Raw genomic sequence first — 26,330 nt, 5'->3', positions numbered from 1 at the left:
CAGTCTTTAATAGTAAGACCAGTTGTTCCTTGGGTACCCAGCCCCCTGAGCTGGAAGACAGGGATGGGGAGTAGAATGAAGCCCCCATAAGACACCAACTTCAGCGGGAGTGTTGATCTGCTTGAAAGTAGGATGGGTCTACAGAGGGATCTGGACAGGCTGGATTGATGGGCCAAGGCCAATTGTATGAAGTTCATCACAGCCAAGTGCCGGGTCTTGTACTTGGTTCACAACAGCCCCATGCAATGCTACAGGCCTGGGGAAGAGAGGCTGGAAAGCTGTCTATTGGAAAAAGACCTGGGGGTGTTGGTCAACAGCTGGCTGAATATGAGCCAGCAGTGTGCCCAGACGGCCAAGAAAGACAATAGCATCCTGGCTTGTATCAGAAACAGTGTGGCCAGCAGAACTAGGGAAGTGACTGTCCCCCTGTACTTGGCACTGGTGAGGCCCCACCTCAAATACTGTGGTCAGTTTCGGGCTCCTCACGACAAGAAAGACATTGAGGTGCTGGACCGTGTCCAGAGAAGGGCAACACAGCTGGTGAAGGGTCTAGAGAATAAGTCTTATGAACAGCAGCTGAAGGAACTGGGGTTGTTTAGCCTGCAGAAGAGGAGGCTGAGGGGAGACCTTATTGCTCTCTACAACTACCTAAAAGGAGGCTGTAGCGAGGTGGGGGTTGGTCTCTTCTCCCAAGTAACAGGCAATAGGACAAAAGGAAACGGCCTCAAGTTGCACCAGGAGAGGTTTAGGTTGGATATTGGGAGAAATTTCTTCACTGAAAGGCTTATCAAGCTTTGGAACAGGCTCTCCAGGGAAATGGTTGAATGGTTAAATACCCTGGAGGTATATGAAAGATATGTACATGTGGCACTTAGGCACATAGTTCAGTGGTGGACTTGGCAGTGCTAGATTAACAGTTGGACCTGATGATCTTAAAGGTCTTTTCCAACCTAAACGATTCTATGACAAATACCTCCTTCCCTTTATCTGTAGGAAGGATGCTACATGACATGGGCAGCACAATCTAGGTAAACTGGAAACATAAGGTACGGTTCACTGGAGATTTTCCACTTCTCCCTGTTTTGAGCAAGCATTCGTAATCTTGCTAGCACAAGTGCATACATTAATAAAATTTATCTGTGATAAACACCTTACAATTTACAACAATAAAATAAATTATCTAGTCCAGAACAAGCCAGTAACACTAAGCAGAAAATTACTGCCCTTCTAATACGTGTTGAATAAAGGCATACAGCACAGTTTTTTCCTCAAAGAGTTGTTTGTAATTACAGTGACAGTGTGAACAAGTGAATTAACTTGCTTGGCCTAACTTACACTAAAGTGTAAATGAATTAAGACTTTAAAAGTACAAATAAAATTAACAGCTGTTTCCACACAAACACATTTTCCAATAAAAAAAAAAATCTGTTGAGCATATTTAAGAAAGTATTTGAGAGAATCAAAGCAATCTTAAGCTATCAAACACATGTTGATTCCTGTAAGTTTCCCTCTCTGGAGCTCTTTCTGATTTTCAAGGGTTCTGAGACTGAAGAAATACCAAATGTTCCAATTTGGAAATAAATATGGACAAATGGCGCTCTACTTTTAAACTTGCCATAGTTTTCACATTTCAGGGGAAGGGGAAGTCCCACCTGCTTTTCACCAGGTGGGACTGAAGCAGTTTCACCTTTTCCTTTATAAAAATCTGCCTAAGAATCACATGCCAGCTATTGCCAGAGGTGCCTTTTAAAAGAGTCCTCTGAAATGGTTAAGTCCAACAAGTCAAGTTTAGGCCTCCATCAGATACAAAAAATGATATTGGCATCTGGGGAAGAGCAGGAAGCCTCATGTTCTGGCCACAAATTTCTTATGTCCATGCTCCACTTCCACTCCTGTGTCCCCTCATCTCCTCCTTCCTCCTGTACAACTTGGTTTCAGTTGAGTCCTGCAAAGTGGCTTCTTCCAGTCACCTGCATGATTTCCTGATTTGCCCATGGAGGGTGTACTCAGTGAATGCCCCTGGGAGCACAAAATGCACCAAAACAAAAATCTCACCCTTCTATTTATGAAAAAGAACACTAAAAAATCACGGAAAGCTCAAAGCTTGAATTTTACAGGAGTAAGCAAAGCAAAATGGTATAGCTTCCTATATCAACAGTAACTCCCTTTACATTGGTGGGACATATGAGTTGCTAAGCCAGTAGCAGACTTGGCCAGAGTCATATACATGTCCCTAACAGAGGTAGAAGGAGCAGCCAGCTTTCTTGGAAGGTAAATCTCAATGTTAGCTACGGGGCCATGTTATCACATGAGCACTATTAGCCCTCAGCATAACCGTCATATAACAGAGGCTTCCTCCTTGGGGAGGCAGTGTATGGGACATCCTACTGCCTCCTTGGTGGTGCTGTCTTATGCTGGACTGCAACATAGCTTGAGGCCAGTCAAAACACCTCCACTTTCTGAGCTATCTCACTTATCACAACTCTCTCAACAACGAGAACCATCTCTGCTTTCACCAGTGCCATGTTTCCTTTATTTATATTTAGCTGCAGGCATTATCCTCCCACTCCTTGGGCATATATGGTTTTGAAACACGCTGTGCAGCACCAAACTGTTCCACTCCTAGGCTTCGGCATGCTCTGGTAACTCCACGTGAGCAGAGCCTGAGCTCTGAGTGTCCTTAGGAATACATAGGCCCAGACACTTTAAATGAAAAGAAATGTGTAGAAGGGACACATTTCCAGCCCTTTAAAGTATAACTGAGGTAAACAAATTCAGTCGGATAGCCGCTTCACACACAAGCTAATACATCAGGAGCCATCTTTAAAAGGATAGCCCTGTGTCAGATCAAATGATGGGCAGGAATCGTGGCAATCGGATGGGTGAGAGAAGCACACTTCCTACTGCAGGTCCAGCTGGGTTATAGGTCTACATGGACAAAAACACACCAGGACTTCTCATCCACTCAGAAAAGTTGTAAGTCAGCCGCAGGCAGAAGCAGGACAGTGCAGCAAATGTGCATAAGTAAATTGTGCAACTCATTCCCAGTGTTTTGAAAAAGATAGGTGCATGTTTTAGCCTAGATTCCTACTCATCCAAACCTCAGTCACTCAACACGGCTTCAAAATACGTTAATCTGTATCTTAACTGCAACTGCATTAACTTGTTCAGTGCAACAATATGCCCACCAGCATAGTCATAAGGACCAACACTTCCAAACACAAGGACAGAAGCTCAGAACTGCTGAGCTTTTCATTAGTCCTTGGAAAAATTAAGGCCTACACTCACTGTTGCCACGTGACTGATTTATTTCTCCACACGCAAGATGCCTAAGCCCTAAGACGTGCATATTCGACAATCTAAGGTGCTAAGGCACATTAAATGGAATCCTACAAAACCTGTGAATTAATTTCAGTAGATCTTTTACAATTATCTACTCAGTCGCATACTGAAAGCAACTTTCACAGAGACTGCAGTAAACATTCCTTCCTAATGATACCTGTTACCTTTGACATTTTGATTTATTCCATCATTTCAAGTCCAATGCAATTCAATGTTAGATAAAAATGTCCGCTTTCTGGAACTCACTTCATGGACCTCTTGGGCATCCCCCAAAACTCTGTTTGATGGACAGTATACATACCATTTCTCTTCTGCCTTCATCTTTCTCTTGAAGTTTCAGATGTGCAGATACCTGGAATGCAATACAATGGAATTTGATTTTGAAACAGTCTGCAGCACAAGAACCAGTTACAATGGCTGTCTCAGGCACAACATCCCAACGTACCATTTAAACAACCTCTTTCAACCCAGTCTCAGGGAAGTTTAAGTGGAACTATAATGTTCAAATTACAAGCATCACATATGCCTGTGCAGTAGGTAACTGAGTATAATCTGGCTTAAGCAATCACTCAAGCATCTTACAAAAAGTGCATTAGAAAGAAAGTCCATTCTGCAGTCAGAGCTTGAGAGGAAGATGTGAGTCTCGTGTTTTTAGCATAGCCACTACTAGAGTAGAAGTAGCCAAGAGACCATGCTCAAGTCAAAACGGCACTTTGCAGTTGGAACATGGAACGTTGGGAGAAAGGGAGAGACAAGCTTATTCAACCACCATCCAAGAAAAAAGATGGTCAAAGGCTCATTCTGTGCAGAACTGTAGGTTCCATTCTCTGAGAGGTCTACAAAGTACAGGCATTAGATTTTTCTTCCAAATCATAATGCTGGTCACAAATTGAAAACAATAAAGCTAAAGAATCTCAGACAACCCCTAGAAGGATGAGCCTGAAATGGAAGTCAAGGCATCATCGAAGTCCACGCACTTTCATTGAGTGGGATCAAATAGAGATAACGGTTCGTGGCATTACCAGGAGTTAGAAAATGTGCACAATACACAAAGATTTTTCCATTTTCTCCCAGCCAAATAAATTAGAGACAGACACAAAGCTCACCATCATAGCTTCCTGGACAGTCAGATGAGGAAGCAGCATGTCATCTTGCATGATGTAGCAGGAAACTTTGCGAAAAGAACGCAGATCACGAGGCTGTCCGTTGATGAGAATTTCTCCTTTCATTCCCGTCTCTCTGAAATGAACCAAGAATATAACCAGGGGTGAATCTTGCCCTCACTTGTACTGCCACAGCCCTCAGTATGTGCAATTCTTAGGTAATTATTGCCCAGTATGGAATAAAACTGACACACTGAATAGAAACTAATTTATTTCATGATTATGCTCTCTTTCATAAGAGGCTTCATGCAATTTCACTGAAAATTTTGACTCGAAGTTAGGACAAAATGTGTGCTGTCTTATATGAATGTCTGAAAAAACACTAAGCTATTCAAGTACTTTTTTCTAGGTTTCTTTATCCTGTTCCTTATGCCCTAATGACAACACTACAGAGACACTTTGTATTTGGCCATACAACAGGGGATTCAGGAAGATGAACCACAGTCACTTCACACATCGCAGTTTGGTCAAGGAGGCATCAACATTATGAAAGCAGCGACTAAGAAGGGTCATTTTTTTCAAGTGCTTATAAAATGTGATTTAAAAATACCACAAACATAAGACACTGAGTCAGATTTGTTACACAGCTAGAAAGGAGAAATTTTTGTGTGTTTTGGACTTTAAATTGCTTCCTATTTTTGGATCTGACTTGTTAACAGACAAATCCTAAGTGACTAGAACAGGAAAAATGGAAAAAAATATAAGCAATAAGAATCTAATTCAAAATCTGAGAACCTGTTTTCTATAAACAATGGGCAAGATTTCTTCTGCTGTTGTCTCCAAGAAGCTATCAAGCTAGGTGATCTTATCTTACTTAGGATTTTCATTGTTACTGACCTGTATCCTGCTAGAATGTTCATGAGCGTTGACTTCCCAGCTCCTGAAGGCCCCATAATTGCAACAAGTTCTCCACTGCTGAACTTCCCTGAAATTCCTTTCAAAAGGGTCTTATAACCTGAAAGAAGAAAGAAAAGTTCACCAAACCTTTCACAGTCACGTCTGGTGGGCAATGGAAGTTTATTTCCTCTAAACAATGATGACAAAGAGGCATTAGCAGGTACCTACTAAGAGGCTGATGCTAAGATCAGCACACTGTAAAAACTATCAAAAGCCAAATTCTGACTGAGAGCAGCAGCCTCCTCTCACTACACAAGTGGTATCGTGGGATTACAGGATTGCACGCTCTTGATTTACTCTAGGAAAATTTTCAAACAGGGCTAAGAAACTTTGCTGCCATTTGCTAAGTGTCTTCTCAGAGTATTCTACTGGGACGCTGGTGTCTCCATTACCATATCTAATACTCCACAGCTAATGTAAGTCCACAGCCTTGGAACAGACCACCCTCCAATTACTGCAGCTTCAGTGCCAAAGTTCTGCCCTCTCACTAAAACAACAACTCCTTGGAGAGTAATAGCCATGATCTAAAAACCAAAGCCCTATCCATTTGTTCATTCCCTGCTAGAAGAGGTATGACAAGAAACACAGCAAAAGGAGACCTACAGGAAAAGACAATCTTCTTCATTCTCTTATCATGAAGGCTTTCTTATCATAAGAACCATAAAGGCTTGTCTAGGCAGTGAGACTGACCACAGTATTTCTGTAAAATAATTCCTAGGGAAATGCTTATTCCAGATTAAGAACATACAGGGTTTTTTTTCCCATTTAGCTTAATCCACTTCACAATATCATGCCACAATAAGTATCTCCTCAGGCAAAGGTTTTCTAGTGTTCTAGAACCACAACACCAACTTAATATCTCACCTTATTCCTTAATAAATTACCTTGGCCAGTGAACCTTATTTTAAAGCCCCAGACTCCATGTTACTCTATGTGTAAGAAAATTGGACTCCAATGAGAATTCCAGATTTTTACTTAGTTGTATACACTTTGTCCTGCCTGATTCCCATTTTAAGGCGTAACAACCGGGTGAGGAGCGTGGAGAGAGCCCTGATCGACATTTAAACTTTTCAGGATCTCTTTCCCTTTTATTAGTTTGTTTGCTTATTTCAATTTAATTACCAGTGCTTTTAGTTAAAACTTCTAATAATCAAAAAAAATTTAAATAAGGTGTCAACAAACAATCTCATGTATTGAAAATGTTTCTGTAATTAAATTAAAACCAAAACAGAAGGGTGGAAGATCAATCTACATGCAGTGTTGGGATTTGGCAATCCATTTTGCCATACTGGTGTATATGCATTTATCCACCTGATGTAAACTACCCCAACGTTGTAATTATCATTAGCATAAGTTGTAGCTGGAACACTTAAATGCTGTAAAAAAATCCACCTTGTCTGCAAGCTCCTAGAAAAAGAATGGTGGATTATCTTCTCTTTCTTCCTAACTCCTTCATTTCTTGGTTTCCTTCATCCCCGCTTAGCATTCTCTTTACAAAAATGTAAATGTAATCTCTAGTCTCCATTCACACCCTTTCAATGCCACAGAGAGCAAACTTTTGCACAAAAATACATTAATGTCATGCTGCCATGGGACCTCCCAAATCCACAGCCAATACTCTTCTCCAAGCATTCCCCAGCCCAGGAGGAAAGCAGTAGCCTCAAAATGTCTCTCTAGAAATATTTGGTTCTGCCATTTTCATGGCAAATGTCCTAGAAAATGTAACTGACCAAATGTACCAAAATAACAGCTTGCTCGAGTGCCATTTTTAAACAGGCCAGTAATTTTTCACTCTAAAATTTTGTCCTGGACCTGAAAGAAAAACTTGTTTTGGAAGCTGTAAGATATCATGGGTATGAAAACAGCAGTGTATTTACACTGCCTGTTTATGGAGCAAGCCCTAAGAACAAAAGCAACGACAATCTATTGAAAGGAACAACTACTTCGAAGAGAGAAATCCATGGTGCACTGACAAGGTCTAACAAGCTTGTCCTTCATGCCAATGTCACCACCTTTTGGAAATCAACATTTGAAGGAAAAGCGCAAGGAAGAGATAAGGCCTTTCACACATGATGGTATTTACTTAATGGGATCTATAGAGACAAAGTACTTTATACTATCCCTTAAGTGTAATGAAAACCAGCTACCTCCCGAGCCTCATATGGAATTTGTAAGGGACTCAAACACCAGACTTTACTGCCATTTATTTGCATTACGCACACACCCACCACACACACAAGTTACATCCAGCTGGGAAACTCTTTGTCACACTGGTTGAAGGCTGGCCACGTTGGCCTGTCATTAACTTCCACTGGGACAGGATTTCCTTCACTGAGTTCCACATGTAGTGCACAGGCTTAAGTACTCACTGGTGTCTGTCTCTATTCTGTCTGCCCCACAAGGCAGTTCAACATGACAGAACATCACATGGCAACTTCACTACAACAATTTCTATTGTATGGGCTTGTTCTGACCCAGATTTCCAGGGCAAAGGGTTCTTGTCAGAGTTCCGTAACAGTCAGCCCATCATGAGTGCCGAGATCAACTTATAGGGAAGCGTAAATAATGTGTACAGCCATGAACACTGAAGGAGGTAAAATACATGCTCATCATCTGAAAACATGTCTCAACATATACACAATTGCCTAAAACGGAAGCCTTTCCTCTCACTATATATGACTGCGAGATTTAACATTTCATCCATTAAAGTCACTTTTCCAAACATCATTTCACAAATGATAATCAGTTTATCTTTAATTGCAATATCTTCCCCCTCGTTACCTCCACTTGTTTCCGCCCCTCTGATGCAGATTTCCATTTTAAGTATCCTGCACACCGTGTTAAATCAGAGCGGGACACATCTCTGCAACTCATTTGCAAAACAGTAGAGGAATACGATTTAAGAAGAAATAGAAAAAACTATGAATTTTAGATCAGGATCCCAATCATTGGCATTTTAAGTTACTACAAACTCAAAACCACTTCTTCTTTTGACTGGAAGCACATAATAAGCCTTTCTATTACAAAGGTTAATTTAGCAAACCCACAAAAAGATTCGACACTGTAGCTGTAGCGTGGTGCCCAGTATAATCGTTTATAAGGAATTAAAGACCATAAGTAACTACAGTCTGCTCTTTCAGAATATTGAGGCTAATCTTTAACTGAATCAGTTGACCTAAAACTTCTATATTGGGCCACATGTCTTTCACGAGAAACAGATTATGCATTTGGAGGGGATTACATTCTTACAGTACAGGGACTGTTTCACATCCATCTGCCGTATATTAGGAATTTCTAACCACCTTCACTCCTGGTTTACCTGGCCTACCTCATTTTCCTTAGATGACCAGTTCATGATCCATACATACAGCAAGGAGTTTCAGTACCCCAGCTTTTAATGAAAGGCTGAATCTCACAGGGAACTCACCCCAAGCCTGATGTATATTCTGGGCCACTCAGTTCAAGCACCACAGTGGCTGTCTCCTGTTGGATGGGACTTACATCAAGATCGGTTTAGCATCATGATTTTCAGGCATTTCTCTTCAAAATGCTCTGATTTCCCACGGAAAATAGCTTACATCCTTTCAGTTTTCCAGGGTCCCCTCCTGGAGTTACTGCAACCTCATCCTTGAAAATAAATGCCTTCTCAATGCGGGGAAGGCTGTGGTCGTTGTCTACCTGAACTTTGGTAAGGCCTTTGACACCATCCCCCACAGCGTTCTCCTGGAGAAGCTGGCGAATCATGGTATAGACAAGTGTACTCTTCACTGGGTAAAAAACTGGCTGGATGGCCGTGCCCAGAGAGTTGTAATTAATGGGGTGAAATCCAGTTGGTGGCCAGTCACCAGTGGTGTCCCTCAGGGCTCAGTCTTGGGGCCACTCTTGTTTAATATCTTTATTGATGATCTAGATAAGGGGATTGAGTGCACCCTCAGTAAGTTTGCAGATGACACCAAGCTAGGTGGGAGTGTTGATCTGCTCGAGGGTCGGCAGGCTCTACAGAGGGACCTGGACAGGTTGGATCAATGGGCCAAGGCCAATGGGATGAGGTTTAATAAGGCCAAGTGCCGGGTCCTGCATTTTGGTCACAACAACCCCAGGCAACGCTACAGGCTTGGGGAAGAGTGGCTGGAAAGCTGCCCAGCAGAAAAGGACCTGGGGGTGTTGGTGGACAGCCGGCTTAACATGAGCCAGCAGTGTGCCCAGGTGCCCAAGAAGGCCAACGGCATCCTGGCCTGTATCAGGAACAGCGTGGCCAGCAGGAGTAGGGAAGTGATCGTGCCTCTGTACTCAGCCCTGGTGAGGCCTCACCTCGAGTGCTGTGTTCAGTTCTGGGCCTCCCACTGCAGGAAGGACATTGAGCTGCTGCAGCGTGTCCAGAGGAGAGCCACCAAGCTGGTGAGGGGTCTAGAGAACAAGTCATATGAGGAGAGGCTGAGGGAACTGGGCATGTTTAGTTTGAGAAGAGGAGGCTGAGGGGGGACCTCATTGCCCTCTACAACTACCTGAAAGGAGGGTGTAGAGAGGTGGGTGTTGGGCTCTTCTCCCAAGTGAATAATGACAGGACCAGAGGAAATGGTCTGAAGTTGCGGCAGGGGAGGATTAGATTAGATATTAGGAAGAATTACTTTACTGAGAGAGTGGTCAGGCACTGGAACAGCCTGCCCGGGGAGGTGATGGAGTCGCCATCCCTGGAGGTATTTAAGAAACGTGTAGACATGGCACTTCAGGGCATGCTCCACTGCCCGAGATTGTTGGTTTGTGTCTGTTTGTGGGTAGGTGCGGTGTGTGGTTGTGGGTGTTTGTTTTGTGTGATTTTTGGTTTTGTTTTGTTTTTTGGTGTTTGGTCTTTTGTTGTTTGTGTGTTGGTTTTTTTTGTTTTGTTGGGGTTTTTTTGTGGTTGGACTCGATGATCTCAAAGGTCCCTTCCAACCAAGAAGATTCTGTGATTATGTGATATTTAGGGGCTGATGCCCATGGGAATCCAAATACCAGCTTTCAAGAACTACTTAAAATACGAATTTGTCAACAGGACATTAATGTACCATCACCAACCAGAACAAGCACTCAGCAACTTTCTCTGTCCAACCCACTAAAAACAGAATGCAAAAACTATGAAATCAAAACTGAAAGAGAAAATTCAAGCAATGTAAAAACTTTTGGTGTTAATTTCACCTCACGTTACATTCCAGAGTTCCACTGTTTCTCCCGGAGAAGCAAAATGTGTTTCATTTTCCCCTGCTAGGATTTCCCATGGAAAGCAAACTCCAGGCACTGTGATATTAGACGAAATTCACAGCCAGGAACACATGACTGGCCTGAACAGACTCCCATTCAAGAGGTGGATTTCCCTCCCCGCCTGGCTGCAGCACAAAGCCCCACAGCAGCCCCTTGTTTAACGAGCTGATCGAGGGTGACCTCTTGTACTGATGAAGATAGCAGGGGAGCTCCTGTTGCTCAAGTCACCAAAATTTTTGCTAATGGGTTCAGCAAGGGAGAAATGCGTTGATGGATTTATCTGCTTCCTTGTGGATTCTACAAGGATTTCTGGGGAGATTTTCTTTTATCATTCTCACAATAATTATGATTAATCTGGTAAGAAGCAAGCCACCCCCTCCCCATGCTTAGGGTTGGAGCGCATGCTTCAGAATGTGTCTGAATCGGCACCAAAAAAACACAACCAAAACTCACTCCTACCCTTACAGTGAATTTCCTCAGGTAAATACCATCTCTAGGTTTTTGACTAAAATGCTTCATTCATTTGCATTTCATTGCCAATAACACACTCATGCGGTACTCGGAGAAATGTCATACGGAATCCTAGAAGTTTCTAGGCGTCATAGCCTAATTCTGCATCCACCAATAGGCACCAAGAACCCGTCTCAGGTCCCAGGTGAGCACAGCAGGCTTTCCCAGCTCGCTGCAATTAGAGCAGGATTTGCCCTTCCCAATAGATCTGAACTGTTTCTGTTACCACAAGCTCTTCTGAAGGTAGGAAATAGCTGTTGGCACTCTGGAAGTACCACTGGCACGGAATTGCTCAAAGGTTTATCAGAAAATTCACTATAGCAAATAGGTAACATAGGAAATTTCAGCTCAGAGTTTGGCAAAATTATAAATGACTGAAAACCAATCACAAAATAAGCAGCATTTTGCACTTAAAAGTCAGAATCAAAGGCAACATAGCCTGCTCTTTCCACACTTCCTACCTGCAGCCAGGTAGAACTGCATCATTTCTTTATTAAAATTTTTTATACAAGTACTATATTTTGTCTTTTTGTGCTGCTTTTTTAAATGGGATGTGATTTATTACTGCTTAGAAACATCCAGCTGGAAATATAGAAGACACTCTGGTAAGTACTGTATTACTGACCTGCCTCATTTTAATACCTTTAACAAGCAACATACCTTTTAAGCAGCAATTTAAATTTAAATACACAATTCGTTTACAGTACCATCAATCAAATTGCTCGTTAAATCATGAGGAGAAACCACAGCCACCTCTTGGCACTGTATACTGACTCTATTCCATTAAAGAAACTCCATTGGATATTCCTATTCTATTCTAAAACTTATAGGCTTAATTGTCCTCTCATCTCCTTTCAATCAAAAAAAAGTATGCCAAAGTCCAGGGAATTCTCAACCACAAAACCTGAATAAGGGAAGGGGAATCAAGGTGCCACATCCACACCTTTCTCCATGAAGCAGAAGTAGGGAGCCCTCTATTATGGAAAAATGCTCCTAGCAAATCTATGACTTTGCTGCTGCCCCCAGACCCACCATACCCACACTTCCATGGCTAACGACCATTCCCTTCATCACCTGCTGTGCAACAACACAAGTAAGGGAAAAAACAAACTAAACAGGTCATGTGTCATATTAAAAGGAAAATTAGTGACTTAAGCGTGAAAGAGCGAGCTTGCAGAGGTCCATCCAGACATGGAAACCATCCTCATGATATCTGGCAGACATTTCATTTGTAGACTCTTTAGATTTATATCAGAAAACTGAACAGCTGGGGAATGCTGGCAGAAACTCGACAGAGAAGCACAAGACGAGAAACACACACACACGCAGAGATAACAGCTGAAGGCCAGATTTACACTAGAAACATTTGTAGATGTAAAAATACATTATCTAGGCAACATATTTCTTTATCATTTTTACACCAGCAAAAAGTCTTTTCCGTACACCTAGATGTAAATATATGAACAAAAACTCCTCTTGTCTCATTCTCCTCAATCTATTATTCACTTCCTGCATCTCAGCCCTTGTTCTCCTTCCTGAGAAGAAGCCACTGTCATAGCAAAACGTCTACATGTTTACTGCTAGAGACTACACCGACCTGCTTCATCTAACCGAGTTTTATCCCCGCAGGGGAGGGGTAAGCAAGAAGCAGCAGCACAGAGATTCCTGTGAAGTTCCTGGAGAAAGCTACCCCATATCGCAGTCCCGTGGAGTCTCTCTCGGTCTCCTGGTGCTTTATTTCCTCTGCCCCGACCCTGCACTGCGTGAGCACCTTCCTAAGCCCCAGGAGCAAGTACGCACTTACAGCAGCCCAGCAGGTTGGCGCTGCAGAGCACCGAGGGCAGTGACAGTAAATATCTTGCATTTATTGTGCTACTTTCTGGAGCACACGGTCACGACCCCATAGTCTGTTTGCACATGAGAAGAGGTGCAGGTTCTTCTTACTTGCACATAAATAACGTAATTGTGCATATAAATTAGTTCCTGATGATTTACAGTTCCATTTTACAACTCAGCAGCCACACAGCCATCCAGTTTGTACATGTAAACATGATAGTCGTACACACACCAGGAGAAGTGCGGAGTGACTAGTAGCTATTGCAAGGTGGTGGCCCAGTTTGTGGGTTTGGGGCTATCTGGAGCATATAGTTTCAGAAGCAGCTTACAGCAATAGAAGATGAAGTTATTACTGAAGTGGGCACTGTTATTCTGCCCTTTCTTCCCAGGACACCTTCCCATCACTTTCCCTGAGACGGTCTTCAAGTGCACCGACACAACCAGTGAGGACAGCAAGCCCGTCCACCTGGAAACCGTTCCTGGGAAATTAAGAACAAAGAGGACTTGTTTTTTTCAGCTGCAGGACTGTCACCGCCAGGACAAGACTGTGCAGGTCACAAGCAAGGTAAGGAGCTGGGACGGCCCCTTCGGCAGCTAGGGACCATCCAGCAGTTTGTGTCACCCAGGAATCCGTCCCTTGAGATACCTTTTCTTGTCCATTCTGAAATACAAATGGGGCTTACAGTTAAATGAAATTAACCCTTATGCACAATTCGTGCTGGGCCATTCAAACCATTTCATTCCAAACTGGACTCCTTGTTTGCTTTATTTTAGTATAAAACAAAAATTAAATCACTTCCCAACAATAAGATGAAGATACTTAGGCTTTTCACCTAAATCAAAGTTAGTTCTAAGCCAGCGTGTCTGCATACATTGGCATATTGTCAGGCAAACGTTTTCCATGTATTTCTAATTCCGCTATTAACCAGCCAGAGCATCGTGTTGCCCACTCACTGCATGAGTACAGAATGCTCTCCTCTCAGTGGTATAGACAGGGTGTGTTAATGTCTAAGAGTTTGTAAATTCTCAGATGAGAAGGATTGTCTGTATCAGTTGGTAATTATTTAAATATCCTGAATTAAAAAAAAACAACTCTTGATGGGGATTATTTAAATGGACATTTCTTTCCCAAGATCCTGAGTTTAAAGAGGCTTAAGTTTAAAGTGAGTTACAGTTACCGACACTTGGGAAGAGGCATCTTTTCACTTCCAGAAAAAATGTGGGACAGAAACAGCTTTCCTGACAGAGTGAATAAATATATTGCTTTAATAATAGGAACTTCCCTAATTAACTGTACCTCTGTGAAGCCTGGAGGGCAGAGTCACACTAGAAATAATAAACATGTTTAAGGTTAAACTGTCTACCAAATACAACCTATATGTAAACTCACAGGTCATTGGCTCAGGGATTCCACCATCATTTGTGTATCACAAGGGAATAAACCTTTTTATTTTTCCACTTTAGCTTTAGAATCCACACATCCATATATTTCTATTATATTCACATGTCTCTCAGGGACTTAGAACAACAGGATTTTCCATTGTCTAAGCTCTGAGCCCTGCTTTAGGACAATTAATGGAATTTACAATTGTAATGCATTCTTGTACCTTGCCTCAGAGAAATCACCTTCGTTATGTAAATGTCTATAAAACAGCATGCCAGGCACCAAAACATCAGGACAGAGAGGGCAGAAAAGCTTAGCAAGTGCTTGAAGTAACCAAATCGAATTCCTTTACCTTAAAGTCTTTTCCAACTCAGAAATGGGGAATCCATTCCTCTCAACCTAAAAACACAGTAAGTCTTTCATGCTTTACAGAGGGAAAGAGAAAGAGAAAAAGAAAACGGAAAAGGAAAAGGAAAAGGAAAAGAGAAAAAGGCAAAGGGAAAGGGAAAGGGAAAGGAAAAGAGAAAAAGGCAAAGGGAAAGGCAAAGGGAAGGAAAAGGGAAAGGGAAAGGGAAAGGGAAAGGAAAAGAGAAAAAGGCAAAGGGAAAGGGAAAGGAAAAGAGAAAAAGGCAAAGGGAAAGGGAAAGGGAAAGGGAAAGGAAAAGGAAAAGGAAAAGGAAAAGGAAAAGGAAAAGGAAAAGGGAAAGAAAAAACAAAAGAATTCGCCCTGGGCAGCAAAGCTCGCTCTTTGTGGCGGACTAAACTGCATTTCTTAATATAGCCCGCAACCAGGCCTTCTTAAACATACTGCTCTTGATCCACAGCCGATTTCCCACTTAGTGATCATGGGACGGATTATTCATAACTCAGATGGAGAGCTTAGCCCATGCTCACTACAAGCCTTGTAGCATTCAATCTACTTTATTTTATACGTCCCAAAGTTTGCCATTTAACCTAAATTAATTGTTTAGGACCCATAAGTTACTGATAGAGAGAAACAGGCACATCTAACAGGTAATTAATTCTACCTATTTTGCATTCCTTTTCTGGGAAGGGATAAATAACCCTCTGGAAGTGCATCTTTCTCTTAACTATAGTGGGAGGTCAGGACAATTAGCTTAGACTAGACACCAAACCCCTAGATGCTGTGACAAATCTCATCCTTTGCCAACAAAATCATGGCTGATTTTCATATCAGTCACAAATAAAATGGATATAAAGGAGTTTTCTGTGGTTTTTTAAATGTCAATTTGATTGTGGTCACTCACTTGCACGATTGCAGTAATTAAGCACACAAATTGCATACTGAAAAATCTTCAAGTTGGATTGGCACTCCACACGTTCAGATGCTTCCTACGAAACATATCAAGAAGAGCATCCTGCCCATGTTCAGGATGTACAAATGTATCACAAATTGTGTTTTTACTTTACCATTAGTATTTAGGACTTACTTTGCACTCTGTTAACTGGGGACAGTTCAAAACTCTATGGATTTTTGCTTCAAGCTATCTACTAGCTCAAGAACACAGCACTGCATTGGTAGCTCTTGGTTCAAACTTAACCAGAGCTTGAAAAATCTAAATGTGCTTTGGAAGATTAGACCTTAATCAAAAGTTAAATGTTTAAGAATAAACTTTAAAGCAGTTTTTGAATTTTGTTTGTGTGGTTGCCTAAGATTTGACTTCTATCAGTGCGCTTCCTTTGTGTTAAACGTATCAGCTAACTTCCTTCTGTGGCAAGTCAGTAAAGCATCCAGTAAACTGGAGCCTAAAGGCAGATCATAAGTCCCCAAGCCAAGATTTATGACATGAAATCCCTACTTACTGTAGGCCATGTTGCATAATAAAAGAGAATGTGTTGAAGAGAAGATAGCAATCCAGATGAGGAATTGAGTTCTAGCAGAGGGAGAATCTTAAACCAAACTGTAGATTATAAAGAAAGTGAAAAGTCCCTTTAATTTCATTGTACTGTCAGATCCCTGGACTAGATATTAAACTTATGCAAGACATTGGGTCTGACAGTCCACGTTGTGTAGTCAAACAAAAAAAGTCCTCACTAAGTAAAGATTTCACTCTTTTGAAATTTGGAAATAAGAGCTGCATGCACCACGCTCTTTCTCTATTGTGCAGGCTGCTCATTGCATTATTTTAGTATCTGAATACTGCTTTTCTTCAGAAAAAACTAATTAGATATGACAGTCTGTTAGGCTGCAAGCTCTGCAGCCCCCTAATTCGGAGTTTGAAGTAAGAGACTATACAACCTCACTCACCTTGTCTGGCTGTATCACATCTCCTGACCAGGCAATGTTTCTCTATAAACAAGACAGCTTTTACGTACACAGAACCCATTCCAGCAAGTAACAGGAGGCTGAAGTGCTTGCAGGCGGACAGGGAATTTACAGACTTTCTTGAAACATGCATTCCTCCAACAGCACGGAGGAGCAGAACAGGAGTCAGCAGCATCATGGGCACACCTCCTTCCTCCTGCAACTATTGATGACACCTCCCCACCGTGCTGTGAGATGAATGGGGTTCATGCCAGCCCCCACCTAAAGGTTATGCTCTTTACGGCTACGATCAAGCAGAGCTGAAGTACCTAAGTGACCCGTTGATGCAACCTGAGCCAGTAACAGGCCCAGGTAACTCCTAGACACCCTTCTTGCGAAGAAATACCTCATATTGGTTGATACTAGTCCTACTGGAAGAGCTGCTCTGAGCCTCTCCTTGTATTCACCTTTCCTGCATAGCTCCTTTCATCCGGTCCTACAGCAAGGTTACAGCCTTCCTCGGAGGTTTACAGGATGATGACAATTATATACGGCTCCTGCCTGTTAATTCTAATCAGATACATCCACGGCAAGATTCAGTTCTTGTCGGTTTCTCTGTTGAATGTTTCTGCCTGAGAGAGCTAAAGCTGTTCATCTGCCATACGCATGCACATGGAGCCATATGCCTGCAACTGAGGATAGGGAATGACAATTAAATAGGTCAATGAACGAAAGTAACCTTCGAACATGAATGCAAATAAATCTGTACTTGCAACAAGACCTGATGGCTTCAGAAGCAGTATTTACATGTTGAAGCATTTGGAGATCTGGGGCATAGCTTGTACTTTGCCTGCACAGAAAATAGCTACCCTAATTTATCTTCAACCCTTAGGAAACATTAAAGGGGAAAAAAACACCCATGTATGAATGACGCACAGCTTCATCTTTCTTCTGAATCTAGTGGAAATGTCTTTTCAAAGCAATATCCACAGCCTAATCCTTGTTTGATAATTGCTTTCTGCTGCCTTTTTTTAATTGCCTTTGTTTCTGTTACTTAAGCACGCAAGAAAGGTCTTTCCTGACAAAAGAAGAGCCAACACAATTTGAAATCAAAAGGCTGACACATTCCCTCGAATGACAAACTGAAGTCACGAGCCTGATACATACATTCAGAGATGAAAGCTGTTTACGTATGCCAGTCAGGCAGAAAGCAATTTCTCATAATTGCAGTACCTTTATACCTCAAAGTACAAATAGTATTATTCAGTCTTACAAACAGAGAAAACCAGAACCCTTCCCAACATCTCTTCCCTTTTGAAAAAAATTTCGAATAGGAGATATTCCATAACAGCCCAGCCGCAGTTATGAACTGAACTGCCCCATCTGCCTTCATTTCCAAGTGCAGATCCAGCTGAGTCTCTCTGCAGCAAGGGAGACAGAAACCCTTCATCCCTCCAAGAAGCCTACCCTGGGGCTCCTGTGTTGATGTTCAGAGTCACCACATTTTTAACTGCTGCGCTCTTCCTTCCTCCTCCCAGCCTCTCCCCACCCACACGCACACACAGAGCAAGAAAGCGGGAAGGGAAAAAAAGCAAAAGTGAAACTTTGGCTCTCTCCTCCTACCTACCTGTGGAAGGGCTAGAGAGGGAAGGCACTGGGGCTTTCTAGAGTTCCAGCAGAAGCAGCTGAAGTTATCTAGCATCACTTTCCTCCAAGCTGGGCCTGACGGCAATATCTAGCCTGCAGAGCTTGCTGTGTAAAGAAAAGCTTTCCCTAATACTTCTGTGTACATCTTTATCACAAACTCTATGTTAAACTGGAATGTGAGGAAATCTCTCCTGAACAGGAAAAAAAAGTACCTTTTCCCAGACTATTAGAAACAAGAGTTGTTGTTTAAGACACAGGCTTCTACAGTGATTTAAATGCTCACAAGACAACATTTTGTCCCTAGTCCTTACAGACATAGCGAGCCACGTTTCTTGGATTTTGGAAAATGTTTTCAGTCCTGGTCACTGCAATTTAAAAGCTGCCACAGTGTTTGACTTTTAAAAAAAATCACATTTCACAAGTCAGCTTCAATCACTCAAAATACACTATGTTTGACTCCAAACAAAAAGCAGTTTTTCACAGCACTCCTATTCAACTGCAATAGCGAGGACAGTTTGTTGCAGGAACTTCCTCTGAAGAATGGGCAGCTGCCGAGCACCTCGGCCATCTGACCTTCTGAACAACTTCCTGCACATCCTTCCCCTGCCTCTTCCCACCCTCTCAAACCAATTCTGCACTGCAAATTGTAGGAAGCACTTCCACCTCCTCGCGTTCTCACTGCTCCCATCCCATTCTCTCCCGCAAGCAGGCTGAGGAACGCTTGGAGCCAGGAAGACACTTTGAAACGCACACGGAGGCAAATATCAGAAGTGTTTTAACAAGTAAATTTTAAACTCATGCACTGAGTCCTTAGTTCTGCTACATACACTCGGGAGCAGAGACACAGATAGAAACTTCAGCGATTGGCCTTCAAAACTTAAAGAGCTCAGTGAATGAGAGGAAGAGTCACGTTCAGAACAACTGCTAAGACTGAAGAAGCCCCTAAAGCAGCAGGACATCCCTGTGGCCAGCCATATGAAACACGGGTGCTGGTAGATTTCTGTTTTCAGAAATAGACATACTGATTCTTCCCATTTCTCCTCAACATTCCCAAGACTTTCACGAAATAGAAACACAGGACTATATATTTACTTTATTCTAGCACTAATCTAGTAACAGATATAACCTATGATCCTGACTGTAAAAATACAGGAAAACCTGAAGTGTGGGCAGAAATAAACCCTAGTTTACCTCCAGTTCTTGCATTTTACTTAGAACAACTGTGTTTTTATCTCTCTTCTTGAATATTTACACTAACGAAGTTGCCCAAATTAAAATACTTTTCGTTGTCAGCAAACTAAATATAAAATCCTCTAAACACCACTGAACTAATTATCATCTTCTGTAGCATGTCAGTGCTGAATATGTTACAAACAAAACCCACTGCACAGGGCACTGCTGCTTCTGGAATGAAAATGAGTTAGAATGAGCGTCTTTCAGCAGTCTGATTTCTGCTTTTTTGGCAATTCGGAACTGGAGAAGTTGGCAGCCTTGTGGGGATGTACATCCATTGAACTACCATAAACTACTAAATTTCCATCTGTTTTAAAAAGCTCCAGCTGACCTACATTTTATATTATGGATTAGCTGAAGCTGCTAAGAGTAGCACCAACAAAGCTTGACTCTTGCTGCTAACCCTATATCCTAAGCAGTTAAATGTTTTATCAATAGTATGTCCCGTGTAAAGATGAGACTTTTCAAGAGGAAAACTCTTTGACATTTCACACACAAAACAGAAATAACGATTTGACAGCTGCACTTAGATTGCAAGTATCATCAAATTGACTTTTATTTCACATACTAAAAAAAATTTCAAATGTGCACGTTAAAATTATTTGAAATTTGAAAAAAAAGGCTAATGAACTTTAATTCACAAGTTCAGGACATGCTAAAACAAGGCAACAGAATCATTCAGCATTTTGGAAATCCTGCCTTTTCAGAATTATCTACGAAATTATTAGTAAAGCAAGTTGGGATGCAGTAATTCATTTCACAAAAGCATGATTTCCACCTTAGTTTCCATTTTGTTCTCTATTCTGAGGCAGAGAGAAAACTCAACTTTGAGTTTTGGTGGCAGACTTTTTGTTTGGTTGGTTTTTTTACAAACCACTAACATGTCATTCCAGAGGCCAGTGGGACACACTGAGATGAGCATGAACCAAGTCTAAGTCCTTCAGTCAGACCAAGAATTCCAACTTAGGTCTCTTACATTTTCAGGTGCCTGGTCATCAGCCCAACTGGGTTTTCTCTCTTCTGAACTAGAAAGTCCTTGACCTAACAAACCTCCATGAAAAGGCAGTTAGAAAAATGTAGCAAAGAAACAGCATTTCTACTCTGATGCACTACCATCTTCCAACAAAAATAGGATATTGAAATTTTCCTGAGGGATTTTCATTATAGGCTCATCAGGAGACCCTCTCTGTTAACAGTCCTTTCACTTATACTTTATCTCTGCATTGGTTCATTTCCCAGTAACACCTGTAACTTCTTTTGACACTTCTTGTCCTTCTTTACAGTTATGCTATTCAACTGTTCAATGAAAAGGCAAGGGGTAAACTATGGAGAGACTTAAGCTGGACGTTGACTGATCCAACTGGTCTATAGGGACAGGAAAAATTTGGTAGTGAAAGCAGTTGCTTCCTCCACAAATTGGAAGTCCATCAAAAGAAATTAGCTATGCTAATGGTCTGATGACTCATGTATATCACTAGTAAGAGAGACTCACATATAGAGTGTTGGTCTTCCCACATCCTTTTAATTAGATGTCCCTGTAAACCATATTCCAAAGTACATTTGTTTTCCGAAGTCAAGACAACGTGTTTCCATTTTTTCCTGAACACCAACTAAACTGACAATAACATTTCAAAACGATGCTGGCTGGATATGTTACTAGAAAATTAAATCTGACTTGTCTCTTGAGGTTTCTTTACTCTCTTACTGTATGACTTCTATATGACTGGTCTACCTATGTTTAACATACTTCTGTAAGACATTTATCTATGCTACCTATTAACACAGCAGTACACACAGGAAAGAAAAAGGGAGATAAGAGTCCAGGCTGTTTACTCGCAAATTACTTACATTTCCTCGCAAATGCTGTTACTTTAAATGAAATAATGAAGAGACACCATTAGAACAATATTCATGTCACCTCAAAACACATGCTTTGATCCTGAAGACCACAGGCAGTCTCCAGACTCAGTTCCTGTAGAACAGCATGGAACCACTAAAATCAATACAGCAGCACACATTTGTGCTAGTTCAGTAGGTGACACAGGCTGAGGGATCGAAAGCGGGGATTCATGAAAATGTAGGCATACAGCAGTATCGCAAGACTCAAAGACTGGAACGTGGAAACCTTCCACATAGGAATACTGACGTATCAGGAACTCAAAAACTCAGGGAGGGATTTGTTTTAACCATCTGCAAACAACTACAACGTAAACATTCACATGTGAGCTTTTCTACTGGGTCTGGCTAGGATGGAGTTAATTTTCTTCAGAGCAGCTGATATGGTGCCATGTTTTGGATCTGTGACAAAAACAATGTTGATAACACACTGTGTTTTGGCTATTGCTGAGCAGTGCTTGCACAGAGTCAAGGCTTTCTTTTTTTTAGAGTAAGCTGGGGTGCTCAAGAAGCCGAGACAGCTTACCGAAGGGATATCCCATACCATACGACATCATGCTCAGCAATAAAAGCTGGGGAAAAGAGACGGGCAGGGGGGATGTTTGGGGCTACGGCATCTATCTTCCCAAGTGACTCTTCCATGTGCCGAGGACCCGCTTTTCAGAAAGTAGCTAAACATCTGCCTGCTGATGGGCAGCAGTGAATAAACTCCTTATTTCACCTTGCTTGTGTGCATAGCTTTGATTCACTTATTAAACTGCCCTTACCTCGATCCACAAGTTTTCAGCTTTTGCTCTTCTGATTCTCTCCCCTATTCTGGTGGGGGACACAGAGCAGCTGTGTGGGTGCTCAACTGCTGCCCAGGGCCACCCCACCACTGCTGTTCCTCCTAGTAAATGTGCAGAAGGAGTCATTTGTTTGGCTTGTTGAAGTAACTATACTCCATTGACCATGAGTGAAATCTCTCGGCTGTAATGAGAGCCTAGGTTGCTGGGCACAGCCTCTTACACAGAAGAAGCCCACATGGACTCAGATGAATCAGACTCTCATGCCTGGCTCTCGTTGCTATGAGATGCCTAAGGGAAAATGTGGCCTGCTGTCTATTAGGTATAACCACTCATGCAATCCATGGTTTTAAAAGGATCTGATATACCTAATACAAAATCTCATTGTGAGGTGAGCAGCTTCATTACACACAGCGATACAGCAATTGTAGTCTGCTGGGCCACAGACAGTCCTTCTTCGGGCAGTGCACTCAGTGCTATACAGGAGATGCACAAGTTCAAAGTTCGCACGCAAGTTTTTCTAAATGTATGTGAGAAATGCAAGAGAAAGCAATGACAGCTGTAGCCTGCGTGCAAATGGAAAAATAAGCTCACCTCTAACATTGCTGGTCTTCAGCACTAGCTAAATGCTTTTGATCATTATGTGGAAGCGGTGAATGCACCACCTGTGTCTTTGTGCCAACAGGTGAGATTACATTATGCTGACAGGGGCTGCAACAACCCAGGTAATGGCACAAGTACAGAACATTGCTCTGTCATCAGATCACAACACTCTGAAAATATTACTACTTTTTAAAATTTCTGTATGTACGCATTAAAACTTGAGTCACCACTCCACTTCCAATGAAGACTTGAGTAAACCCAACAAACTGCTTTCAAGCTCTGCTACCTGCCCCTAACCTACGAGTTTCCACTTCTCTATTTGTAATATTTGTGAGAGTTCTTCTGTATTTTATGGTGGTTGTTATTGTTACAACATGCCTTGGTCAGATTCATAGTCCCATGTTCCTAGTCAACTGATATTGAATATTAAGATCTTGGAGCAGGGACAGATCTACTCCATTCTTCTATCCCACACTCTCCATTTATTTGCTAATGATAAATTGTCCCAATACAATGAAAGGGTTTGCTACAGTATGTTTTCCTACAAGGATCCAAAGCGCACCAGGATTAGTTTTATATAGAGTGGTACACTCAGAACTTAGTCGAACCCACTTGGGCTTTGCCCACAAAAGTCCCACCATCTGTTATGTTAGAAGAATGCTTGGGCAAACTGCACACAAAGTGCTCTTCTAGGGGGATGTTTGCCAAACCTAAAGCAGAGGGTCATTTTGCAACTGATACAGAACCAAAATCACAGATCAGGCATAAGTCCCAACATATATAAACCCCAAGAACAGGACCTATGAATGGCGTAGCAACAGCCCCAACTGCAGTATCTCCATATATTTAGGCAATCTTGGCCATTTTCTACAGTAAGGCAGAGCAACTACTGGGTGACAAGAGTTCTTGTTCAGGTAAAGGACCTCTTCTGACAAATGGGAAGAATTCCCTGCTCCCTCCCATCCCCTCTCCCTCCAGCTTATCTGAACCACGGCTCCAATTCCCTGATAAAGGTTACCTGTGCCTGCAATAAAATAGCATGGGTGATTTGAAACCAGCAGACCCTCTCCTCAGGGTCTGACACACTGAATTCCACTGGAGCTATTCTGTCTCGTCCCAGCAGCCCAGGGACAGCAAAGACAAGGGTCACCCACCGGGATTGTCAAAGAGTTAGTGGTTCAGGGGGACAGAAGTCACTTTGAAGGCAATGTGTATAAGGGGAACATGCAACTGCTTTTGGGGAGGTTTACATCTGTCATTTTTTCCATTTTGCAAAGCCGCAAAGAAAATGGTGTAGGTGGACGGCTGAAGATTGCTCTTCTCAAAGGCTCCCTCCTGAAATGGGTGCCTACGCTCTAATACTGACTAAGCCGCAGGGCTCTGCTTCTGATCTAATTAGATAATGATACTGCGATACAAAAGGAGAGGTTAATCTTGACTTTATCTTCAATCTCCTTTCCTTGTGTACAGTTGTAAACACCCTGGAAGCATTTGGAGCCACTTTTTCCTATGTGTTTTAGTGCCAGCACTTGCACAGAATGGCTACAAGTGTGGATGATTAGGAGAGCTGGACAAGAGGAGACAGGAGAGACAATCTTTTAAAACGCACTGAGCAATCCACACAAATCCTGAGGTGTATTAGTTCCAGTGTGGTGAGCGAAAAAGACGATGACAACCCCTATCCCACTCCCCTCATCTCTGTAAAAAAGAGACCACGGAGCACTCCCACTCACACCCCAAATACGACAGGTTGTAAGGTGTAGACAGTGTGTGTACTCTTGAGGCTGACCAGAATCAGACAATGCCCTGAACAGCTCTTTGCCTTCCCCACATCAGAGGTGCCCAGGGAAGGCAAATGTCCACCACTGTGTGGACAGAGCTGAGTATGGGCAGTGCTGTCCATTTGCAGATCTTGGGCGCTGTTATTTGCCTTCCCCAGTGCAGTCAAGGGACATTTCTAGCCCTCAAGAAAATCCGCCAGAAGAACATTTCTACCATATTCCCCTTCCTACACCTCTTGAGTGGATGGACTGCAAGACTGAGACTGGAAGAGCAAAGTCCCTCCTACTGTAAGAGAAGATCAGGTTCATGATCACCTGAGGAACCTGAACATACAGAAGTCTATGGGACCTGATGAGATGCATCCGAGTCCTGGGGGAATTGGCTGATGTAGTTGCCAAGCCACTCTCCGTGATATGTGAAAAGTCATGGCAGTCACATAAAGTCCCTGGTAATTGGAAAAAGCGAAACATTGCACCTATTTTCAAAAAGGGTAGAAAGGAGGATCCTGGGAACTACCAATTTCTCAGTCTCACTTCTGTGCCTGGGATGATCATGGAACAGATCCTCCTAGAAGCAATGCTAAGGCATAGGTGATTAGAGACAGCCATCAGGGCTTCACCAAGGGCAAGTCCTGGCTGATCAAGCCAGTGGCCTTCTCTCATGGAGTCACTACATCACTAGAAAAGGGAAGAGCTACGGAGGTCTTCTATCCGGACTTCTGTAAGGCCTTTGACACGTTCCCCCACAACATCCTTCTCTCTGAATTGGAGAGATATGGATTTGATGGGTGGACTGTCTGGTGGATGAGGAATTGCTTGGATGGTCGCATCCAAAAAGTAGTGGTCACTGGCTCAATATCCACATGGAGATCTGTGAGAAGTGTCCCTCAGGGGTCCATACTGGGACCAGTACTGTTCAGTATCTTCATCAATGACATAGACAGTGGGATCAAGTGCACCCTCAGCAAGTTTGCTGACGACACTAAGCTGAGTGGTGCGGTTGACAAGCCTGAGGGACAGGATGCCATCCAGAGGGACCTGGACAAGCCTGAGAAGTAGGAACACGTGAACCTCATGAAGTGAGGCCAAGTGCAAGGTCCTGCACCTGGAGCGGGGCAATCCCTAGTATCAATACAAGCTGTGAGATAAAGAGATTGAGAGCAGCCCTGAGGTGAAGGACTTGGGGGTACTGGTGGATGAAAAGCTGGACATCAGCCGACAATATGCGTTTGCAGCCAAGAAAGTTAACCGCATCCTGGGCTGCATCAAAAGCAGTGTGGCCAGCAGGTTGAGAGAGGTGATTCTGCCCCTCTATTCCACCCTGGTGAGACCCCACCTGGAGTACTGCATCCAGCTCTGGAGCCCTCAGCACAGGAAAGACACTGACCTGTTGGAACAGGTCCAGAGAGCCACAAAGATGATCAGAGGGCTAGAGCACCTCTCCTATGAAGACAGGCTGAGAGAGTTGGGGTTGTTCAGCCTGGAGAAGAGAAGGCTCCAGGGAGACTTACTGCGTGCTTCCAGTACTTAAAGGGGGCTTATAAGAAAGACGGGGACAAACGTATTAGCAGAGCCTGTTGCAATAGAACAAGGGGTGATGGCTTTAAGCTAAAAGAGGGTTGATTTAGACTAGATATAAGGAAGACATTTTTTACAATGAGGGTGGTGAAACACTGGAACAGGTTGCCCAGAGAGGTGGTAGATGCCCCATCCCTGGAAACGTTCAGTGTCAGGCTGGATGGGGCTCTG

The 26,330-nt window shown here is 42.6% G+C and overlaps 1 protein-coding gene across 3 annotated transcripts in view; it reads right to left on the bottom strand.

The window, feature by feature from the left end:
* The window catches only part of ABCG1 (ATP binding cassette subfamily G member 1), a 58,499-nt gene that overhangs the window by 12,125 nt on the left and 20,044 nt on the right, over positions 1 to 26,330 (bottom strand). For all 3 annotated transcript variants that reach the window (XM_074168496.1, XM_074168505.1, XM_074168488.1), the window contains exons 3-5: positions 5,343 to 5,460; positions 4,449 to 4,581; positions 3,644 to 3,694 (exon numbers count right to left, since the gene is read on the bottom strand). In XM_074168496.1, coding sequence (XP_074024597.1) covers positions 3,644 to 3,694; positions 4,449 to 4,581; positions 5,343 to 5,460 — 302 coding nt within the window. The remainder of the gene's footprint in view (positions 1 to 3,643; positions 3,695 to 4,448; positions 4,582 to 5,342; positions 5,461 to 26,330) is intronic.

The sequence above is a fragment of the Numenius arquata genome, chromosome 1 (assembly GCF_964106895.1).
Source record: "Numenius arquata chromosome 1, bNumArq3.hap1.1, whole genome shotgun sequence".
Classification (NCBI taxonomy): domain Eukaryota; kingdom Metazoa; phylum Chordata; class Aves; order Charadriiformes; family Scolopacidae; genus Numenius; species Numenius arquata.
The sequence above is the reverse complement of the archived record's forward strand: the minus strand, read 5'-3'. Positions and strand labels throughout refer to the sequence as shown.